The 19,473-nt window shown below is 47.6% G+C and overlaps 1 protein-coding gene across 1 annotated transcript in view; it reads right to left on the bottom strand.

Moving 5' to 3' along the window:
- The window catches only part of LOC135518641 (ankyrin repeat domain-containing protein 12-like), a 66,559-nt gene that overhangs the window by 17,933 nt on the left and 29,153 nt on the right, over positions 1–19,473 (bottom strand). Inside the window, 8 exon segments of the mRNA XM_064943790.1 lie at positions 645–792; positions 4,826–4,968; positions 5,409–5,612; positions 7,781–7,825; positions 7,828–7,863; positions 7,866–7,916; positions 9,766–9,849; positions 15,876–16,032. Coding sequence (XP_064799862.1) covers positions 645–792; positions 4,826–4,968; positions 5,409–5,612; positions 7,781–7,825; positions 7,828–7,863; positions 7,866–7,916; positions 9,766–9,849; positions 15,876–16,032 — 868 coding nt within the window.

Here is a 19,473-nt window from a genome sequence, read left to right as displayed (position 1 = left end):
ATAGGACCAGGGCACAAATAACAACAACAAATGAAGTCCTCCACAATAGTTTGGGGCTTGCCTGTCCTCGCTACTCGGTAGCTCACCATATAAGACGTTTCTAGCCCCTTCTTATTAATGGTATCTGTTGCTTTTATACATGTCTTACAACTCGAAAGTCGTCAAAAAATCCTCATCCTCTACAGGACACCCTAAAAGCTGTCCTCTACGGACACCCTCTGTCCTCTACGGGACACCCTAACCGAGGAGCTGTCCTCTACGGGACACCCTAACCGAGGAGCTGTCCTCTACGGGACACCCTAACCGAGGAGCTGTCCTCTACGGGACACCCTAACCGAGGAGCTGTCCTCTACGGGACACCCTAACCGAGGAGCTGTCCTCTACGGGACACCCTAACCGAGGAGCTGTCCTCTACGGGACACCCTAACCGAGGAGCTGTCCTCTACAGGACACCCTACCTGAGGAGCTGTCCTCTATAGGACACCCTAACCGAGGAGCTGTCCTCTACAGGACACCCTACCTGAGGAGCTGTCCTCTATAGGACACCCTAACCGAGGAGCTGTCCTCTACAGGACACCCTACCTGAGGAGCTGTCCTCTATAGGACACCCTAACCGAGGAGCTGTCCTCTACAGGACACCCTACCTGAGGAGCTGTCCTCTGGGTCTGAGAGGGGCACCTCTCCCTTTAGGAGGAGCTCCAGCTCGTGGGAATCAGCGATGTCCACGGGCCGCTCCCCTCTCTTGTTGGCCTGGAACGCATTGCCTCCATGTCTCAGCAGCAGCTTCACAATCTATACGAAGGGGGATAGGACAGGTGAACATATCTCTCAGGGGGATAGGACAGGTGATCATCTCTCTCGGGGGATAGGACAGGTGAACATATCTCTCAGGGGGATAGGACAGGTGAGCATCTCTCTCTCTCGGGGGATAGGACAGGTAATCCTCTCTCTTGGGGGATAGGACAGGTGATCATCTCTCTCGGGGGATGGGACAGGTGATTATCTCTTCTCTCGGGGGATAGGACAGGTGATCATCTCTCTCGGGGGATGGGACAGGTGATTATCTCTTCTCTCTCGGGGGATAGGACAGGTGATCATCTCTCTCGGGGGATAGGACAGGTGATCATCTCTCTCGGGGGATGGGACAGGTGATCATCTCTCTCGGGGGATAGGACAGGTAACCCTCTCTCTCTCCGGGGATAGGTCAGGTGACCCTCTCTCTTGGGGGATAGGACAGGTGATTATCTCTCTCAGGGGATAGGACAGGTGATTATCTCTCTCGGGGGATAGGGCAGGTGGGGATAGGACAGGTGACCTCTCTCTCTCTCGGGGGATAGGACAGGTGACCCTCTCTCTCGGGGGATAGGACAGGTGACCCTCTCTCTCTCGGGGGATAGGACAGGTGACTCTCTCTCTCTCTCGGGGGATAGGACAGGTGACTTTCTCTCTCTCTCGGGGGATAGGACAGGTGATTATCTTTCTCTCTCGGGGGATAGGACAGGTGATCCTCTCTCTCGGGGATAGGACAGGTGATCATCTCTCTCTCGGGGGATAGGACAGGTGACTCTCTCTCTCTTGGGGGATAGGACAGGTGCTTTCTCTTGGGGGATAGGACAGGTGAATTATCTCTCTCTCTCTCGGGGGATAGGACAGGTCTCTCGGGGGATAGGACAGGTGACTCTCTCTCTTGGGGGATAGGACAGGTGATTATCTCTCTCTCTCTCGGGGGATAGGACAGGTGATCATCTCTCTCGGGGGATAGGACAGGTGACTTTCTCTCTCTCTCGGGGGATAGGACAGGTGATATCTCTCTCGGGGGATAGGACTCTCTCTCTCGGGGGATAGGACAGGTTTTTATCTCTCTCTCTCTCTCGGGGGATAGGACATGTGATCATCTCTCTCGGGGGATAGGACAGGTGACTCTCTCTCAGGGGATAGGACAGGTGATGATCTCTCTCTCTCTCGGGGGATAGGACAGGTGATTTTCTCTCTCGGGGGATAGGACAGGTGATCATCTCTCTTGGGGGGGATAGGACAGGTGATTATCTCCTCTCTCTCGGGGGATAGGACAGGTGCACTCTCTCTCGGGGGATAGGACAGGTGACTTTCATCTCTCTCGGGGGATAGGACAGGTGATTATCTCTCTCTCTCTCGGGGGATAGGACAGGTGACCATCTCTCTCTTGGGGGATAGGACAGGTGACCCTCTCTCTTGGGGGATAGGACAGGTGACTCTCTCTCTTGGGGGATAGGACAGGTGATCCTCTCTCTTGGGGGATAGGACAGGTGATCATCTCTCTCGGGGGATAGGACAGGTGACTCTTCTCTCTCGGGGGATAGGACAGGTTTTTATCTCTCTCTCGGGGGATAGGACAGGTGATCATCTCTCTCGGGGGATAGGACAGGTGACTCTCTCGGGGGATAGGACAGGTGACCTCTCTGATCTCTCTTGGGGGATAGGACAGGTGACTTTCTCTCTTGGGGGATAGGACAGGTGACTTATCTCTCTCGGGGGATAGGACAGGTGATTCTCTCTCTCTCGGGGGATAGGACAGGTGATCCTCTCTCTCGGGGGATAGGACAGGTGATCCTCTCTCTCTCTCGGGGGATAGGACAGGTGATCCTCTCTCTCGGGGGATAGGACAGGTTATTCTCTCTCTCGGGGATAGGACAGGTGATCTCTCTCTCTCTGGGGGATAGGACAGGTGATTTCTCTCTCGGGGGATAGGACAGGTGATCTCTCTCTCTCTCGGGGGATAGGACAGGTGATCATCTCTCTCTCTCGGGGGATAGGACAGGTGATCTCTCTCTCTCGGGGGATAGGACAGGTGTCTGGGGGATCAGGTTATTATCTCTCGGGGGATAGGACAGGTGATTATCTGGGGGATAGGACAGGTTATTATCTCTCTGGGGGATAGGACAGGTGACTTATCTCTCTCGGGGGATAGGACAGGTGACTTTCTCTCTCTGGGGGATAGGACAGGTGATTATCTCTCTCTGGGGGATAGGACAGGTGAACATCTCTCTCTCTCGGGGGATAGGACAGGTGATTATCTCTCTTGGGGGATAGGACAGGTGATTATATCTCTCTCTCGGGGGATAGGACAGGTGATCATCTCTCTGGGGGGGGATAGGACAGGTGACTTTCTCTCTCTCGGGGGATAGGACAGGTGTTTATCTCTCTCTCGGGGATAGGACAGGTGATCATCTCTCTCGGGGGATAGGACAGGTGATCTCTCTCTCGGGGATAGGACAGGTGATCTCTCTCTCGGGGGATAGGACAGGTGATTTCTCTCTCTCTCGGGGGATAGGACAGGTGATTTATCTCTCTCTCTCGGGGGATAGGACAGGTGATTATCTCTCTCTCGGGGGATAGGACAGGTGATTTCTCTCTCTCTCGGGGGATAGGACAGGTGACTCTCTCGGGGATAGGACAGGTGACTTTCTCTCTCTCGGGGGATAAGACAGGTGATCCTCTCTCTCGGGGGATAGGACAGGTGACTTTCTCTCTCTCTCGGGGATAGGACAGGTGATCCTCCTCTCTCTCGGGGGATAGGGGGATAGGACAGGTGATCCCTCTCTCTCGGGGGATAGGACAGGTGATTTCTCTCTCTCTCGGGGATAGGACAGGTGAACCTCTCTCGGGGGATAGGACAGGTGTTTCTCTCTCTCGGGGGATAGGAGAGGTGTTTCTCGCTCTCTCAAGGTCCAGTTTGTTCATCTTTGTGAATATTTATGTCAGTGTAAATTTAAAAAAAAAAGTACAAAAAAAAAATGTAAATCGTCTCTTATCTCCAAGAGCTCAAGGATCCCAGATAATTCCTGAATAAAGTCAATAAAAAGGGTAAGTAAGTTTCAATCTAAGCAGTACTCCCATGTTAAGAGAACCAGCGGCGGTACACTGGGAGGTCAGGTCAGGGAGGTCAGGCCAGGTCAGGGAGGCCAGGCCAGGGAGGTCAGGTCAGGCCGGGAGGTCAGGCCAGGCCGGGAGGTCAGGCCAGTGAGGTCAGGTCAGGTCGGTCAGGCCGGTCAGGCCAGGCCAGGGAGGTCAGGCCAGGCCAGGCCGGTCAGGCCAGGCCAGGGAGGTCAGGCCAGGCCAGGCCGGGGAGGTCAGGCCAGGCCAGGGAGGTCAGGCCAGGCCGGGGGAGGTCAGGCCAGGCCGGGGGAGGTCAGGCCAGGCCGGGAGAGGTCAGGCCAGGCCGGGAGAGGTCAGGCCAGGCCGGGGGAGGTCAGGCCAGGCCGGGGGAGGTCAGGCCAGGCCGGGGGAGGTCAGGCCAGGCCGGGGAGGTCAGGCCAGGCCGGGGGTCAGGCCAGGCCGGGGGAGGTCAGGCCAGGTCAGGCCGGGAGCTCAGGTCAGGTCAGGCCGGGGAGCTCAGGCCAGGCCAGGGGGAGGTCAGGCCAGGCCGGGGAGGTCAGGCCAGGCCAGGGAGGTCAGGCCAGGCCAGGGAGGTCAGGCCAGGCCAGGGAGGTCAGGCCAGGGAGGTCAGGCCAGGCCAGGCCAGGGAGGTCAGGTTAGGCCAGGCCAGGTTAGGGAGGTCAGGCCAGGTCAGGCCGGGGAGCTCAGGTCAGGTCAGGCCGGGGAGGTCAGGCCAGGTCAGGCCGGGGGGAGGTCAGGTCAGGGAGGTCAGGTCAGGCCAGGGAGGTCAGGCCAGGCCAGGGAGGTCAGGCCAGGCCAGGGAGGTCAGGACAGGTCAGGCCAGGAGGTCAGGCCAGGGAGGTCAGGCCAGGGAGGTCAGGCCAGGTCAGGCCAGGAGGTCAGGCCAGGCCTGGTCAGGGAGGTCAGGCCAGGGAGGTCAGGCCAGGCCAGGTCAAGGAGGTCAACCTACGTCTGTATGTCCACTACTGGAGGCATCGTGGAGCGGCGTGTCATCGTCCAGACCCTGGGTGTTGACTTCTGCGCCGGCCGCGATCAGAACCTTGGCCACGTCGTAGTAACCAAGGTTACATGCCTCGTGAAGAGGGGTCCAGCCTGATGGAAGAAAGAAATTGTCTTTCGAAGGGGAAACTGTAACAGTTCAGCGCCTAATGAGTTGCAGCCTTATGGGTCCACAGGGAGAGGAGTGAGAATGTGGGTTTAAGCATTATAGCAAGCCATTCTGGATAAGAGCACCTGGTAAATGACCCCCCCGCATATAGCCTCGTTATTGGTACGTCAATTTCTTGTGTTATTTTTTATATTTATTCATTTAAATCTTTTCTCAAATAATTTTTTCTTGAAATGCACTGTTGGTTAAGGCTTGTAAGTAAGCATTCCACGGTAAGGTGAAATGTGTGTGTGTGGGTTTAGGTGTTATAAGCAAAGCCACTTTGGATAAAAGTGCCTGGTCAATGATTAAAATGTGTATGTACATATTTAAAAAGTTACTCTGATCTTTCTAGTTTACAACGATTGGTCAGGTGTTCCTTTACCTGCGAAGTCTTTGACGTTGACATCAGCCCCCAGGCTGATTATCTCCTTGACATGTTTGGCATCCCCTCGTATGGCGGCCATGTGTAGCGGCGTCTCGCCACGCTCGTTCCTCTTGTTCACCTTGTCCCTCGCTCTGGAGGCCGTGCTGCTGGGGACTTTCTTCTGCACCGGGGGTGCCTGGGACGGGTGGCTAGGGGTCGAGTCTGAGGGGGAGGGAGGGGAGAGAGAAATAACTCAGAGGAAGTGTTTATTTTTTAAATCTGATAACAGGGAGGCCCGTTATCAACAAGGCCGTTGTACCGGGAGGTCCGTTATCAACAAGGCCGTTGTACCGGGAGGTCCGTTATCAACAAGGCCGCTGTACCGGGAGGTCCGTTATCAACAAGGCCGTTGTACCGGGAGGTCCGTTATCAACAAGGCCGCTGGTCCGTTATCAACAAGGCCGCTGTACCGGGAGGTCCGTTATCAACAAGGCCGCTGTACCGGGAGGTCCGTTATCAACAAGGCCGCTGTACCGGGAGGTCCGTTATCAACAAGGCCGCTGTACCGGGAGGTCCGTTATCAACAAGGCCGCTGTACCGGGAGGTCCGTTATCAACAAGGCGCGTACCGGGAGGTCCGTTACCGGGAGGTCCGGTATCAACAAGGCCGTTGTACCGGGAGGTCCGTTATCAACAAGGCCGTTGTACCGGGAGGTCCGTTATCAACAAGGCCGTTGTACCGGGAGGTCCGTTATCAACAAGGCCGCTGTACCGGGAGGTCCGTTATCAACAAGGCCGCTGTACCGGGAGGTCCGTTATCAACAAGGCCGCTGTACCGGGAGGTCCGTTATCAACAAGGCCGCTCTACCGGGAGTGTCCGTTATCAACAAGGCCGGTACCGGGAGGTCCGTTATCAACAAGGATGAAGGTCCGTTATCAACAAGGCCTTGTACCGGGAGGTCCGTTATCAACAAGGCCGCTGTACCGGGAGGTCCGTTATCACAAGGCCGCTGTACCGGGAGGTCCGTTATGAATGTGTATCAAGGCCGACTAACCGGGAGGTCCGTTATCAACAAGGCCGCTGACCGGAGAGTCCGTTATCAACAAGGCCGGTAGAGAGAGGTCCGTTATCAACAAGGCCGTTCTGACTAACCTGGGTCCGTTATCAACAAGGCCGTTGAGAGGAGAGAGAGACAAGGCCGATAAATGTGTTCTGACTAACCTGGGTAAGAGAGAGATCTCTAAGAGGATATGAGAGGAAGAGGAGACAGGGGATGAATGTGTTCTGACTAACCTGGGTAAGAGAGAGAGAGGAGAGAGGAGAGGGGAGAGGAGACAGGGGATGAATGTGTTCTGACTAACCTGGGTAAGAGAGAGAGAGAGAGGGGGGGGAGAGGGGGGTAGGAGGAGACAGGGATAAATGTGTTCTGACTAACCTGGGTAAGAGAGAGAGAGAGAGAGAGACAGGGGATAAATGTGTTCTGACTAACCTGGGTAAAGAGAGAGAGAGAGGGGAGGAGAGACAGGGGATAAATGTGTTCTGACTAACCTGGGTAAAGAGAGAGAGAGAGAGAGGGGAGGAGGAGACAGGGGATGAATGTGTTCTGACTAACCTGGGTAAGAGAGAGAGAGGGGGTTAGGAGGAGACAGGGGATGAATGTGTTCTGACTAACCTGGGTAAGAGAGAGAGAGAGAGAGGAGGGGGTAGGAGGAGACAGGGGATGAATGTGTTCTGACTAACCTGGGTAAGAGAGAGAGAGAGGGGGGGTAGGAGGAGACAGGGGATGAATGTGTTCTAACCTGGGTGAGAGAGGGGGGGTAGGAGGAGCATCAGGAGGGATGAATGTGTTCTGACTAACCTGGGTAAGAGAGGAGATTAAGGGGGGGTAGGAGGAGACAGGGGATGAATGTGTTCTGACTAACCTCTTAATCTACAAACAGGGGGGGTAGGGAGGAGACAGGGGATAGAATGTGAAACTAACCCAAAAAAGACACACAGACGCTCCAATTCTGCCAAATGAGCAAGGTGGATCAGGGGATGAATGTGTTCTGACTAACCTGGGTAAGGAGAGAAAAAGAGACACTATATAGGAGACAGGGATGAAGTTCTGACTAACCTGGGTAATCCAAGATGAGAGACAACAAGGGCAATTAGGAGGAGACAGGGATGAATGTTTTGCACTAACCTGGGTAAGAGAGAGAGAAAAGGGGGGTAGGAGGAGACAGGGATAAATGTGTTCTAACCTGGGCCAGACAGTGTAGGAGGAGACAGGGGATGAATGTGTAAGGTTGGTATAGAACGCATCACTCATAACACCATCAAGCCAACATACAGACATGCGTGAGGTGAGCTGGGAGCTCTAGAGAGCAGGGAGACAGTGTTGTTATAACCTGGGCATTGCAGGGTCATCTGCATCAGGAGGGCCATTAGACTAACAAAACAGGATAGCCAAACAGGAGATTAACCGGGGACTAACAAAACCCCCAGACTCCTTCTTGACTTTCTTCTTATCCGGACCATCTTTATCTACAAACAAGAGGTAGGACAAAGACAGGGTTAGACTAAGAAATCAACCCAAAAAAGACCACAGACCTCCAACTGCCAAATGAGCAGGGTGTGAATCCCAAAATGCATCTTATTCCCTAACAGCATAGTCTATGGACCCGAGTTAGAAAAGAGCAAAGATAGGGACAGAGTAACATTTGGGATACATCCAAGATGATCAACAACAAGGGTAATGCAATTAGGGGATGAAGCCCCCCCCCCCCCCCCTAACAGGGTTTGCACGGGGATTAGACTACCATAACAGGGCTGAAAGTTAACACCATTAAGTGGGATTAGACTAACAGGGCAGGAAGACGGGGATTAGACCAACATAGACAGGGTGAGGTGAGCTGGCGGATTAGACTAGCAGGCAGACAGTGTTTAGAGTGTAACATTGCAGGGTAGGAGTACAGGGATTAGACTAACATAACAGTGATAGGAAGACTGGGATTAGACTAACATATCAGCCCTGGGAGACTGGGATTAGACTAACAGGGTAGGAAAACTGGGATTAGACTAACATAACAAGGTAGGAAGACTGGGATTAGACTAACATAACAAGGTAGGAAGACTGGGATTAGACTAACAGGGTAGGAAGACTGGGATTAGACTAACAGGGTAGGAAACTGGGATTAGACTAACAGGGTAGTAAGACTGGGATTAGACTAACAGGGTAGGAAGACTGGGATTAGACTAACAGGGTAGGAAAACTGGGATTAGACTAACCTAACAAGGTAGGAAGATGGGATTAGACTAACATAACAAGGTAGGAAGATGGGATTAGACTAACAGGGTAGGAAGACGGGGATTAGACTAACAGGGTGAAAGACGGGGATTAGACTAACAGGGTAGTAAAACGGGGATTAGACTAACAGGGTGTAAAGACTGGGATTACTAACATAACAGGGCTGAAAGACTGGGATTAGACTAACCTAACAAGGTAGGAAGATGGGATTAGACTAACAGGGTAGAAGACTGGGATTAGACTAACAGGGTAGTAAAACGGGGAGTAGGACTAACAGGGTAGTAAACGGGGAGTAGACTAACAGGGTAGTAAAACTTGGGAGTAGACTAACAGGGCTGAAAGACTGGGATTAGACTAACCAAACAAGGTAGGAAGATGGGATTAGACTAACAGGGTAGTAAGACTGGGATTAGAATAACTAACAGGGTAGTAAGACGGGATTAGACTAACCTAACAGGGTAGGAAGACTGGGATTAGACTAGACTAACAGGGTAGGAAAACTGGGATTAGAATAACATAACAAGGTAGGAAGACTGGGATTAGACTAACCTAACAGGGTAGGAAGATGGGGATTAGACTACCATAACAGGCTGAAAGACTGGGATTAGACTAACATAACAGTGCTGGAAGACTGGAATTAGACTAACATAACAGGGTAGGAAGACTGGAATTAGACTAACATAACAGTGTAGGAAGACTGGGATTAGACAAACATAACAGGATATGAAGACTGGGATTAGACTAACCAAACAGGGTAGGAAGACTGGGATTAGACTAACATAACAAGTGTAGGAAGACTGGGATTAGACTAACATAACAAGGTAGGAAGACTGGGATTAGACTAACATAACAGTGTAGGAAGACCGCATAGTAGCATGCAAGGGTAACTATAAGGCCACTGCACGTGTGTGTGTTTACAGCATGGCAGAGGGTGTTGGGTACAAGACATGGAGTTGCTGCAGTTACTACAAGACACCTACACACCTACACACAACACATGTATGTATATATGTGCATGTGTGTGTGTGTGTTAACTTCATAGCAGCATAGCGTAGACTCGAGGACCCAGGCTGCAGTGACAGTTACCTGCTAAACACATCCTGCAGGGAGTCACTAACCTCCCCTCAGACTCTCCCCAGGACTCAGTGGACTGGCCTGGGTCTGACTCATCTACTGGGCAAAGCAGAGACACGGGGCTAGGGGGTAAGAGGAAGGGAGGGAGGGAAGTGAGGGAAGAGGAATGGAGGAAAGAGGAAGGGAGAGAGGGAAGAGAAGGGGAGATGAGGAGGAGGGAGGGAGAGGAGAGAGAGCAGGGGGAAAGCAACGCATTAATGCACGCCGCTCTCACACACACACACACACACACACACACGCTCATTCACACATCTCAAAACATATGAGTCATTATAGAAGACTGAAGGTCCAGGGTGGAGTGGGATGTTGCTTTCCTTCACTACCCAAAAGCACACAACTAGCTCCTCCGTTGTAGGCTGTTCAATTCAGACGCTCACGTCAAGATGTGACCTAGAAACTCCGACCAACTGGCAGGTGTCTTCACTGACATTTTCAATTTCTCCCCGATTGAGTCTGTCATACCAACATGTTTCAAGCAGACCACCCTGTGTCCAAGAACAATAAGGTAACCTGCCTAAATGACTACAGACCCGTAGAACTCACATCCGTAGACATGAAGTGCTTTGAAAGGCTGGTCATGGCCCACCTCAAGGCTCACCTCAATACCATTATCCCAGAAACCCTAGACCCACTCCAATTTGCATACCGCCCCAACAGATCCACAGATGATGCAATCTCTATTGCACTCCACACTGCCCTTTCTCACCTGTACAAAAGGAACACCTACGTGAGAATGCTATTCATTGACTACAGCTCAGCTGGGTTCATTGAACAGCATAGTCCCCTCCAAACTAGGGAACGTGGGACTGAATCCCTCCCTCTGCAACTGGATCCTGGACTTCCTGACGGGCCGCCCCCAGGTGGTGAGGGTAGGTAGCAAAACATCTGCCACGCTGATCCTCAACATGGGGGCTCCTCAGGGGTGCGTGCTCAGCCTCCTCACCCTGTTCACTCATGACTGCATGGCACAACTCCAACACCATCATTAAGTTTGCCGACGACACAACATGATCACCAACAACAACGAGACAGCCTATAGGGAGGTGGTCAGAGACCTGGCCGTGTGGTGCCAGGACAACAACCCTCTCTCAACGTGATCAAGACAGAAAAGAGATGATTGTGGACTACAGGAAAAGAAGGACTCAGCACGCCCCCATTCTCATCAACGGGGCTGTAGTGGAGCAGGTTGAGAGCTTCAAGTTCCTTGGTGTCCACATCACCAACAAACTATCATGGTCCAAACACACCAAGACAGTCGTGAAGAGGGCACAGCAGAGCCTATTCCCCCTCAGGAGCTGAAAAGATTTGGCATGGGTCCTGAGATCCTCAAAAGGTTCTACAGCACCATCGAGAGCATCCTGACCAGTTGCCTGGTATGGCAACTGCTCGGCCTCCGACCGCAAGGCACGACAGAGGAGAGTGCGAATGGCCCAGTACATCACTGGGGCCAAGCTTCCTGCCATCCAGGACCTCTCAGTGTCAGAGGGAGGCCATAAAAATTGTCAAAGACTCCAGCCACCCTAGTCAGACTGCTGCAACAGCTAATCAAATGGCTACCCAGACTATTTGCATTGCCCCACCCCCCACCTCCACAGAGGCTTCTCTCCCCCGTTGTTATCATCTATACATAGTGACATTAATAACTGCTACATGTTCAGCTAATCAAATGGCTACCCAGACTATTTGCATATAGCCTCCACATTGACTCTGTACCGGTACCCCATTTAATAGCCTCCACATTGACTCTGTTGTTATCATCTATACATAGCCTGACATTAATAACTCTACCTACATGTTCATATTACCTCACATTGACTCTGTACTGGTACCCCATGATGCCTCCACATTGACTCTGTACCAGTACCCCCTGTATATAGCCTCCACATTGACTCTGTACCGTAACCCCCTGTATATAGCCTCCACATTGACTCTGTACTGGTACCCCCTGTATATAGCCTCCACATTGACTCTGTACAGTACACCCTGTATATAGCCTCCACATTGACTCTGTACTGGTACCCCCTGTATATAGCCTCCACATTGACTCTGTACCGGTACCCCCTGTATATAGCCTCCACATTGACTCTGTACCGTAACACCCTGTATATAGCCTCCACATTGACTCTGTACCGTAACACCCTGTATATAGCCTCCACATTGACTCTGTACTGGTACCCCCTGTATATAGCCTCCACATTGACTCTGTACCGGTACCCCCTGTATATAGCCTCCACATTGACTCTGTACCGGTACCCCATGTAAATAGCCTCCACATTGACTCTGTACCGGTACCCCCTGTTTATAGCCTCCACATTGACTCTGTACCGGTACCCCCTGTATATAGCCTCCACATTGACTCTGTACCGGTACCCCTGTATATAGTCTCCACATTGACTCTGTACCGGTACCCCCTGCATATAGCCTCCACATTGACTCTGTACCGTAACACCCTGTATATAGCCTCCACATTGACTCTGTACCGTAATACCCTGTATATAGCCTCCACATTGACTCTGTACCGGTACCCCCTGTATATAGCCTCCTATTCTAATTTTACTGCCACTCTTGAATAACATTGTTTATTTTATTTATTCCACATTGACTCTGTACCGTTTTTTTTTTTAGCCTCCACATTGTGTTTGGTTCAGTCTTTAAAATGGCAATTCACGCCAAGCGTTGTATTTGGCGCCTGGGACAAATAATATTTGAGTTTGAAACCAAGCCATGGGGTGAAGGCTTTGGACAAAAGCGTCTGCAGAGAAGGAGGACAGATCTGGGGAATATACAAAACTTTACGTAACACCATTATATAGTCCTCCACATTGAACACAGCGGCCTCCATCATTCTTAAATGGAAATAGCCTCCACATTGAATCTGTACCCAAACAGGGATATAGCCTGGTCATTGAAGGTGACCAAAAACTTGATGGTCACTCTGACATTGAGATCCAGAGTTCCTCTGTGGATATAGCCTCCACATTGACTCTTCCAGAAGGACAATCATCTCCACATTGACTCCACCAATCAGGCCTTTATGGTAGAGTGTCACAGACTCTGAAGCCAATCCCCAGTAAAAGTCTCCACATTGACTCCCGGTACCCCCTGTATTTCCCAAAATGACTCTGTACTGGACCTGACCATGAGAAACAAGAGTCTCTGGTACCCCCTGTATGAAACCAAGATGACTTGTGTAACACCCTGTTTTAGTGTCAATTTGACTCTGGGGAAAAAAAATGATGTAATACATTTTGACTCTGTAACGTAACAAAATGTGGATAAAGTCTCCACATTGAGCTCTGAACCAGAAGCCAGGATTTGACTTGACTTACGATTTAACAAAAGAGTTTTCCTTTAACACAATTAGGAATTGTTATAGTGCAACTCAAACTTCTACCAAGAGTTTTATTTTTATGTATCTGTAGACTCAAATAAATTTCATCTGAGCTAAAATTGGGGAGGAGAGTAATACCCTGGATATAGCCAGACATTGGATCTGGGCTTACCCCATGGGATATATGGGAAAACATGACTCAGTATAAAATGTATTCAGAGCTAAAAACATGCAGGTACCCCCTGCATATAGCCTTCACATTGACTCTGTGTGGGCCTAAATTTGTCCATTGTTTAGGCCACCTATACCCATTGACTCTTCATTCACAGTAATTACATTGACTCTGTACTCCAGTTTCAACCCTGTTATCAGATCCACATTGAATCTGACTGAAAATGACTGTTTATAGCCACTTCTTGAATAGCTTGTTTATTTTATTTGTTTGTTGGTTATTTTTTTTTTTTTTACTGCATTTTTGGTTAAGTGCTTTAAAATAAGCAAACCATGGGTTGTATTTGGCGACTGTGACAAATAATATTTGATTTGAAACCAAGCCATGAGTTCGAAGGAATTGTGTGTGCTCAGAGACAGGAGGCACAGATCTGGGGAAGGGTTACCAAAACATTTAACACAGAAAGTATAAGACCATTACATCAGATAAAGGCTTAATTATACCAGCAATGAGAAGTGGCCTTGGTCAGTCCAAAACTCTGGCTCTTCCAGATTTGTGGAGAAGGGAAAACAAGAAGGACAACCATCTTGGTGTTGTAGAAGAACAGGCCTTTATGGTCAGATTCTGACAGACAGAATCTAAATAAATAAAAGAAAATAACATTCATATTTTAGTCAAAATGCCTAAAGGACTCTCAGATCAAGAAACAAGAGTCTCTGGTCTGACAAACCAAACATTTTCAGATCGTTTGATTTACTTAACATTTTAGAATAACTGTAACGAACAAAATGTGGATAAGTTGACCAGAAGCCAGGATTTGGACTTACGATTTAACAAAATACTTTTCCTTTAACACAATTTTACTCAAACTTAAACTCAAAGTTTTTTTTTTTAATGCATTGTTTTTCAAATTCCTGACATTTAATCTGAGCTAAAAAAAGTACGACCAGGGACAGGGCCAGTTTTAGGTCAGGGTTAGAATCACCACTTTATTTTAAGAATGTGAAATGTCAGAATAATAGTAGAGAGAATGATTTATTTCAGCTTTTATTCCTTTTAGGCCACATTCCCAGTGGCCCTCCTTCATTCAAGTTTACATCCACCTCCAATTAGGGTTTGATCCAGAATTGACTTTAAATTGTTTTAACTTCAAAGAATCAAACTTTGTGTGGTAGCCTTTCAACAAGCTTCCAAACAATAAGTTGGGTGAATTCTGGCCCATTCCTGTGACAGAGCTGGTGTAACTGAGTCAGTGTTTGTTGTGTCTGTGTCTGTATACTAGATATACACTGTGTATATGCTAGATATGTGTGATATGTGTGGTTTATACTCTTATACTAGATATATAATCATTATACAGATAAATATATACCAGATATATACTCTTATACTAGATATATACTAGATCTTAGATTTATAGAAGATATATAATCTTATATCTAGATATATAATAGATATATACTCTTATACTAGATATATAATCTTATACTAAATATATAATAGATATATACTCATATACTAGATATATAATCTTATACTAGATATATAATAGATATATACTCTTATACTAGATATATAATCTTATACTAGATATATAATAGATATATATCTTATACCAGACCAGTATACTAGATATATACTCTTATACTAGATATATAACTTATACTAGATATATAATAGATATATACACCTTAAACTAGAATATAATTTAAACTTAGATATATAATAGATATATGACATTTAATACTAGATATATAAAATATATACTCGTTTTTATACTAGAATCATACTTTATTTTAGATATATAATAGATAATAGTATACTAGAATGATTTATACTTTTATTACTAGATATCACATTCTTATGGGTAGAGTTTATATAATTAGATATATACATTGCCTTTAAATTGTTTACTAGATATATACTTCCCTTATACTAGATATAGACTCATACTAGATATATACTAGATATATACTCTTATACTAGATATACACTCTTATACTAGATATATACTAGATATATACTAGATATATACTAGATATATAATCTTATACTAGATATATAATAGATATATAATCTTATACTAGATATATAATAGATATATACTCTTATACTAGATATATAACTTATACTAGATATATAATAGATATATACTTTATACTAGATATATAATCTTATACTAGATATATAATAGATATATACCTTATACTAGATATATAATCTTATACTAGATAAATATAATAGATTATATACTCTTATACTAGATATTACTAGTATTCCTATACTCTTATACTAGATATATATACTAGATATATACTCTTATACTAGATATATACCATTATTTATGAAGGTACAGCACATGATTGATTGTATTATAGTATCATGCATCTGCATGGATGCTCACATGGGCTTTAAAAAAGACACTATTTGTTGTATTCAAGTCAAATACAAAAGTACATTATAAATTGTTTGTTTGTTAAATATACCCCATCACTCTCTCTCTCACACACACACACACACACGTGTGAAATAGCCATGTGAGACGTGGGATGTTGGTACCTGTGTCTGATTCTCTCTCCTTGTTGCGAGGGGGGCTCACGGTGAAGGACAGTTTGCGTTTCATGATAGACTTGGGTGGCTTCCCTTCCTTTCCCCCCAGAAACTCACTGCGGTCAAGCTTCGGAGTCTTGGTGAAGAGGGAAATCTTATCTTTACTCTGGGGGGGGGGAGAATTGAAACAGGGGTTACATTACAGAATTCAGTGTTTTTTCCCCCCCCCATGTAGAAAAATTAAATAAATAAAAAAACAAAAAAAAACCCGCTGAATAAATATCTAACTGCATTTCGTAAACGGAGATCTAAAGTGTTAGATCTGTTCTTCTTGTAAATTTCTGCTCGGCTTCAGACAAAATGTTGTGCTTCAGTTACACATCTCCCACTGGGATGAGAAATCTTTGCTATCGTCTTCAGGACACACGAACGGCACTCTTCCTCTCCGATGGCGGAGAGCAAGGGGCAACGGTTGCTTTTCTCCCGTAGATATAGATTAACGGCAAGCAAAACATGAGGAAAATGTAGCTGGCTACAATCTATCGAGAACCATAAGAAATCTGATGGCCATGCAACGTTCATGCAGAAAAATGACTTGCGCTTTTCATTGTAAGCTAATTTACTTTACTCGGGGCGGCAGCGTAGCCTAGTGGTTTAGAGCGTTGGACCAGTCACCGGAAGGTTGCAAGATCGAATCCTCCGAGCTGACAAGGTAAAAAACAAATCTGTTGTTCTGCCCCTGAACAGGCAGTTAACCCCACTGTTCCTCGTCCCGTCAATGAAAATAAGAATTTGTTCTTGACTGACTTGCCTGGTTAAATATAGATTAAATAAAAAGTAAACTTGTGTGGCTGCTAGCCAAATAGCGTTGCACTTCTGTTTCAATCTGATGAAAACTAAGATATTTTCTGCCGAATGTTTTTGCATTAAATTTGTGTGATGAAAAACTAGTTGCCCGTCCCATATAATAGACATTAAAGTAAACAAAAAAAACTAATGATTTTAAAACTTGGGTGAAATTGTTTTAAAAACGCAGCTTTATTGATGGTGTTTGTTTTGAAAAAAAAACTGATTTCTGCAGTACAATTGAATTTCAGTGGCTTAGTTAAAAGAGTAGTTCCCGTTGTCGTCAGGAGTCTGTCGGGTGCATTTATTCTTTATTATTATTTATTTATTTATCTAGATGAGTTCCACTGATATCTTCATATCAGAGGATGTGAGCAGAGTTGAAGGGGTCGGAAATCTCGCTTATCGCTCAGGGATAAATAAAAACCGCCGTTTCTAAATGAGCTCCATTCATAAAAAAAAGTAAATAAAATATGTATTTTTTGAATCACCATTTAACCAACACCAATCTATTTACGTGACAACCTGGACCTACCATTTGGTTTTGAAATATTGAAACCAAACCGTAAGATTTGAGTGTATTTTAATTAACATGCCTGCAGCTGAGAAACCCCTCTCTCCGTGCTTGCAGAGCCACTGGGAATTTCACGGTAAGGTTGTATTTCTGTTATATTCGGCGCATATGTAATATACAATTGGATTTGGACACTAAACACCCTGCAGGCCACTCTTGCCAGTCTGGGCAGGGACGTAGTTTATTTTTCTACGGGGAAGCCTGAAAAAGGTTTTTAGGAAGAATAACCCTATCAAAAACGGAAACCTCCTTGAAAATGTTAATATATAAAAAAAGGTCAAAATCAATTATAGCCCGTGTGTCCTTATGGGGATGTGATACTACACTATTTCTGATCGTCTTAACTCAACATGACTTTGAGAAGCTCCACAGTGATGGTTTCTTCGCCTCAAACAGCAAAGTAAACAAAGAGTCTGTTTTTAAATCCATTGAGAATGACAATAGAACCTCAACGTGGCCTATTAGGAAAATCTTTCCAGCTATCTCCCTTTCCATAACCACTCAGCATGGAAAGAGGGGGGAAATGTCATGCTCTGATCCGGATGAAAAATAGACCTACCTGATTACAAAGTATCCCTTGGCGCAAATATCCTACAGCTGCGCTGGAAAATGAGGGCCCAGAATATTTTATACAATATTGCAAGTTTGCTAGCGTGAGTTTTGGGGCAGACCAAGTTGATACAATGTTTCATGTTCGTTGCAGACAGGCCACGTGTAGCCAATATGACTTAAAGTGTATTTATTTTTACAATACGGATATTTTCTACCTGCACGCTGCAATGTTTTAATTTGTTCGTTTCATGGAGCCTATTTTCACATATTGCCAATGGAAGTTATCTTTAGGCTTTGTATCATCATTATTATTTAGATATAATGTTGATTGACCACATGACATTGATTTTGAGATATGAAGACTTATAAACGAAATGAAACGCTTCCACGAAAACGGGCATATGAAAATTACAGCTAAGATAACTGTGCACTTCAAATGGAAAAAAAGGGTCGACGCCCACCGCCGGTGTAGCCCACCGCCCAGGTGTAGCCCACCGCCCGTGTAGCCCACCGCCCGTGTAGCCCACCGCCCAGCCCACCGCCCGCCCGTGTAGCCCACCGCCCGTGTAGCCCACCGCCCGTGTAGCCCACCGCCCGTGTAGCCCAGCCCACAGGTGTAGCCCACCGCCCGTGTAGCCCACCGCCCGTGTAGCCCACCGCCCGTGTAGCCCACCGCCCAGCCCACTAGCCCACCGCCCGTGTAGCCCACCGCCCGTGTAGCCCACCGCCCGTGTAGCCCACCGCCCTGCCCGTGTAGCCCACCGCCCGTGTAGCCCACTGCCCGTGTGTAGCCCACCGCCCGTGTAGCCCAGCCTAGCCCACCGCCCTGCCCGTGTAGCCCACCGCCCGTGTAGCCATTGCAGGTGTAGCCCACTGCCTGCCCGTGCAGGTAGCCCACTGCCCGTGTAGCCCACTGCCCGTGTAGCCCACTGCCCGTGTAGCCCACTGCCCGTAGCCCACTAGCCCACTGCCCGTGTAGCCCACTGCCCGTGTAGCCCACTGCCCGTGTAGCCCACTGCCCGTGTAGCCCACTGGTGTAGCCCACTGCCCGTGTAGCCCACTGCCCGTGTAGCCCACTGCCCGTTAGCCCAGGTGTAGCACCGCCTATTAGCCCACCGCCCAGCCCACCGCCCGTGTAGCCCACCGCCCTAGCCCACCGCCCGTGTAGCCCACCGCCCGCAGCCCACCGGTGTAGCCCACCGCCCGTGTAGCCCACCGGTGTAGCCCCTGCCCGTTAGCCCAGGTGTAGCCTATTGCAGGTGTAGCCCACAGGTGTAGCCTATTGCAGGTGTAGCCTATTGCAGGTGTAGCCTATTGCTGGCAAGTTCAGGAGCAAAGTGGTAGAATCATATTGTCTTCTCGTTAGGCTATATTGATCTCTGGCTCCATCTTTAATAATTTGTGTGTCTTCATCTGTAATACCAGTGCTTAAAGCATCAGACAAGCTCAGTAGCCAACATATAGTTGATTTATTAACACATAGGGTGTGTGGCTATATATGGAAGTTTTGTTATTTTTTTAGATTGGTCTAAAGAACAGACGACTCTTGGTCTGCCATTTTTGTTTTGTTTTGTTGTCATAGACCGATCACATGCTCTGCTTAACATCTTGTAGATCTGACCATGGACTACTTGC

Source organism: Oncorhynchus masou, chromosome 3 (genome assembly GCF_036934945.1).
Source record: "Oncorhynchus masou masou isolate Uvic2021 chromosome 3, UVic_Omas_1.1, whole genome shotgun sequence".
NCBI lineage: Eukaryota > Metazoa > Chordata > Actinopteri > Salmoniformes > Salmonidae > Oncorhynchus > Oncorhynchus masou.
The sequence above is the reverse complement of the archived record's forward strand: the minus strand, read 5'-3'. Positions and strand labels throughout refer to the sequence as shown.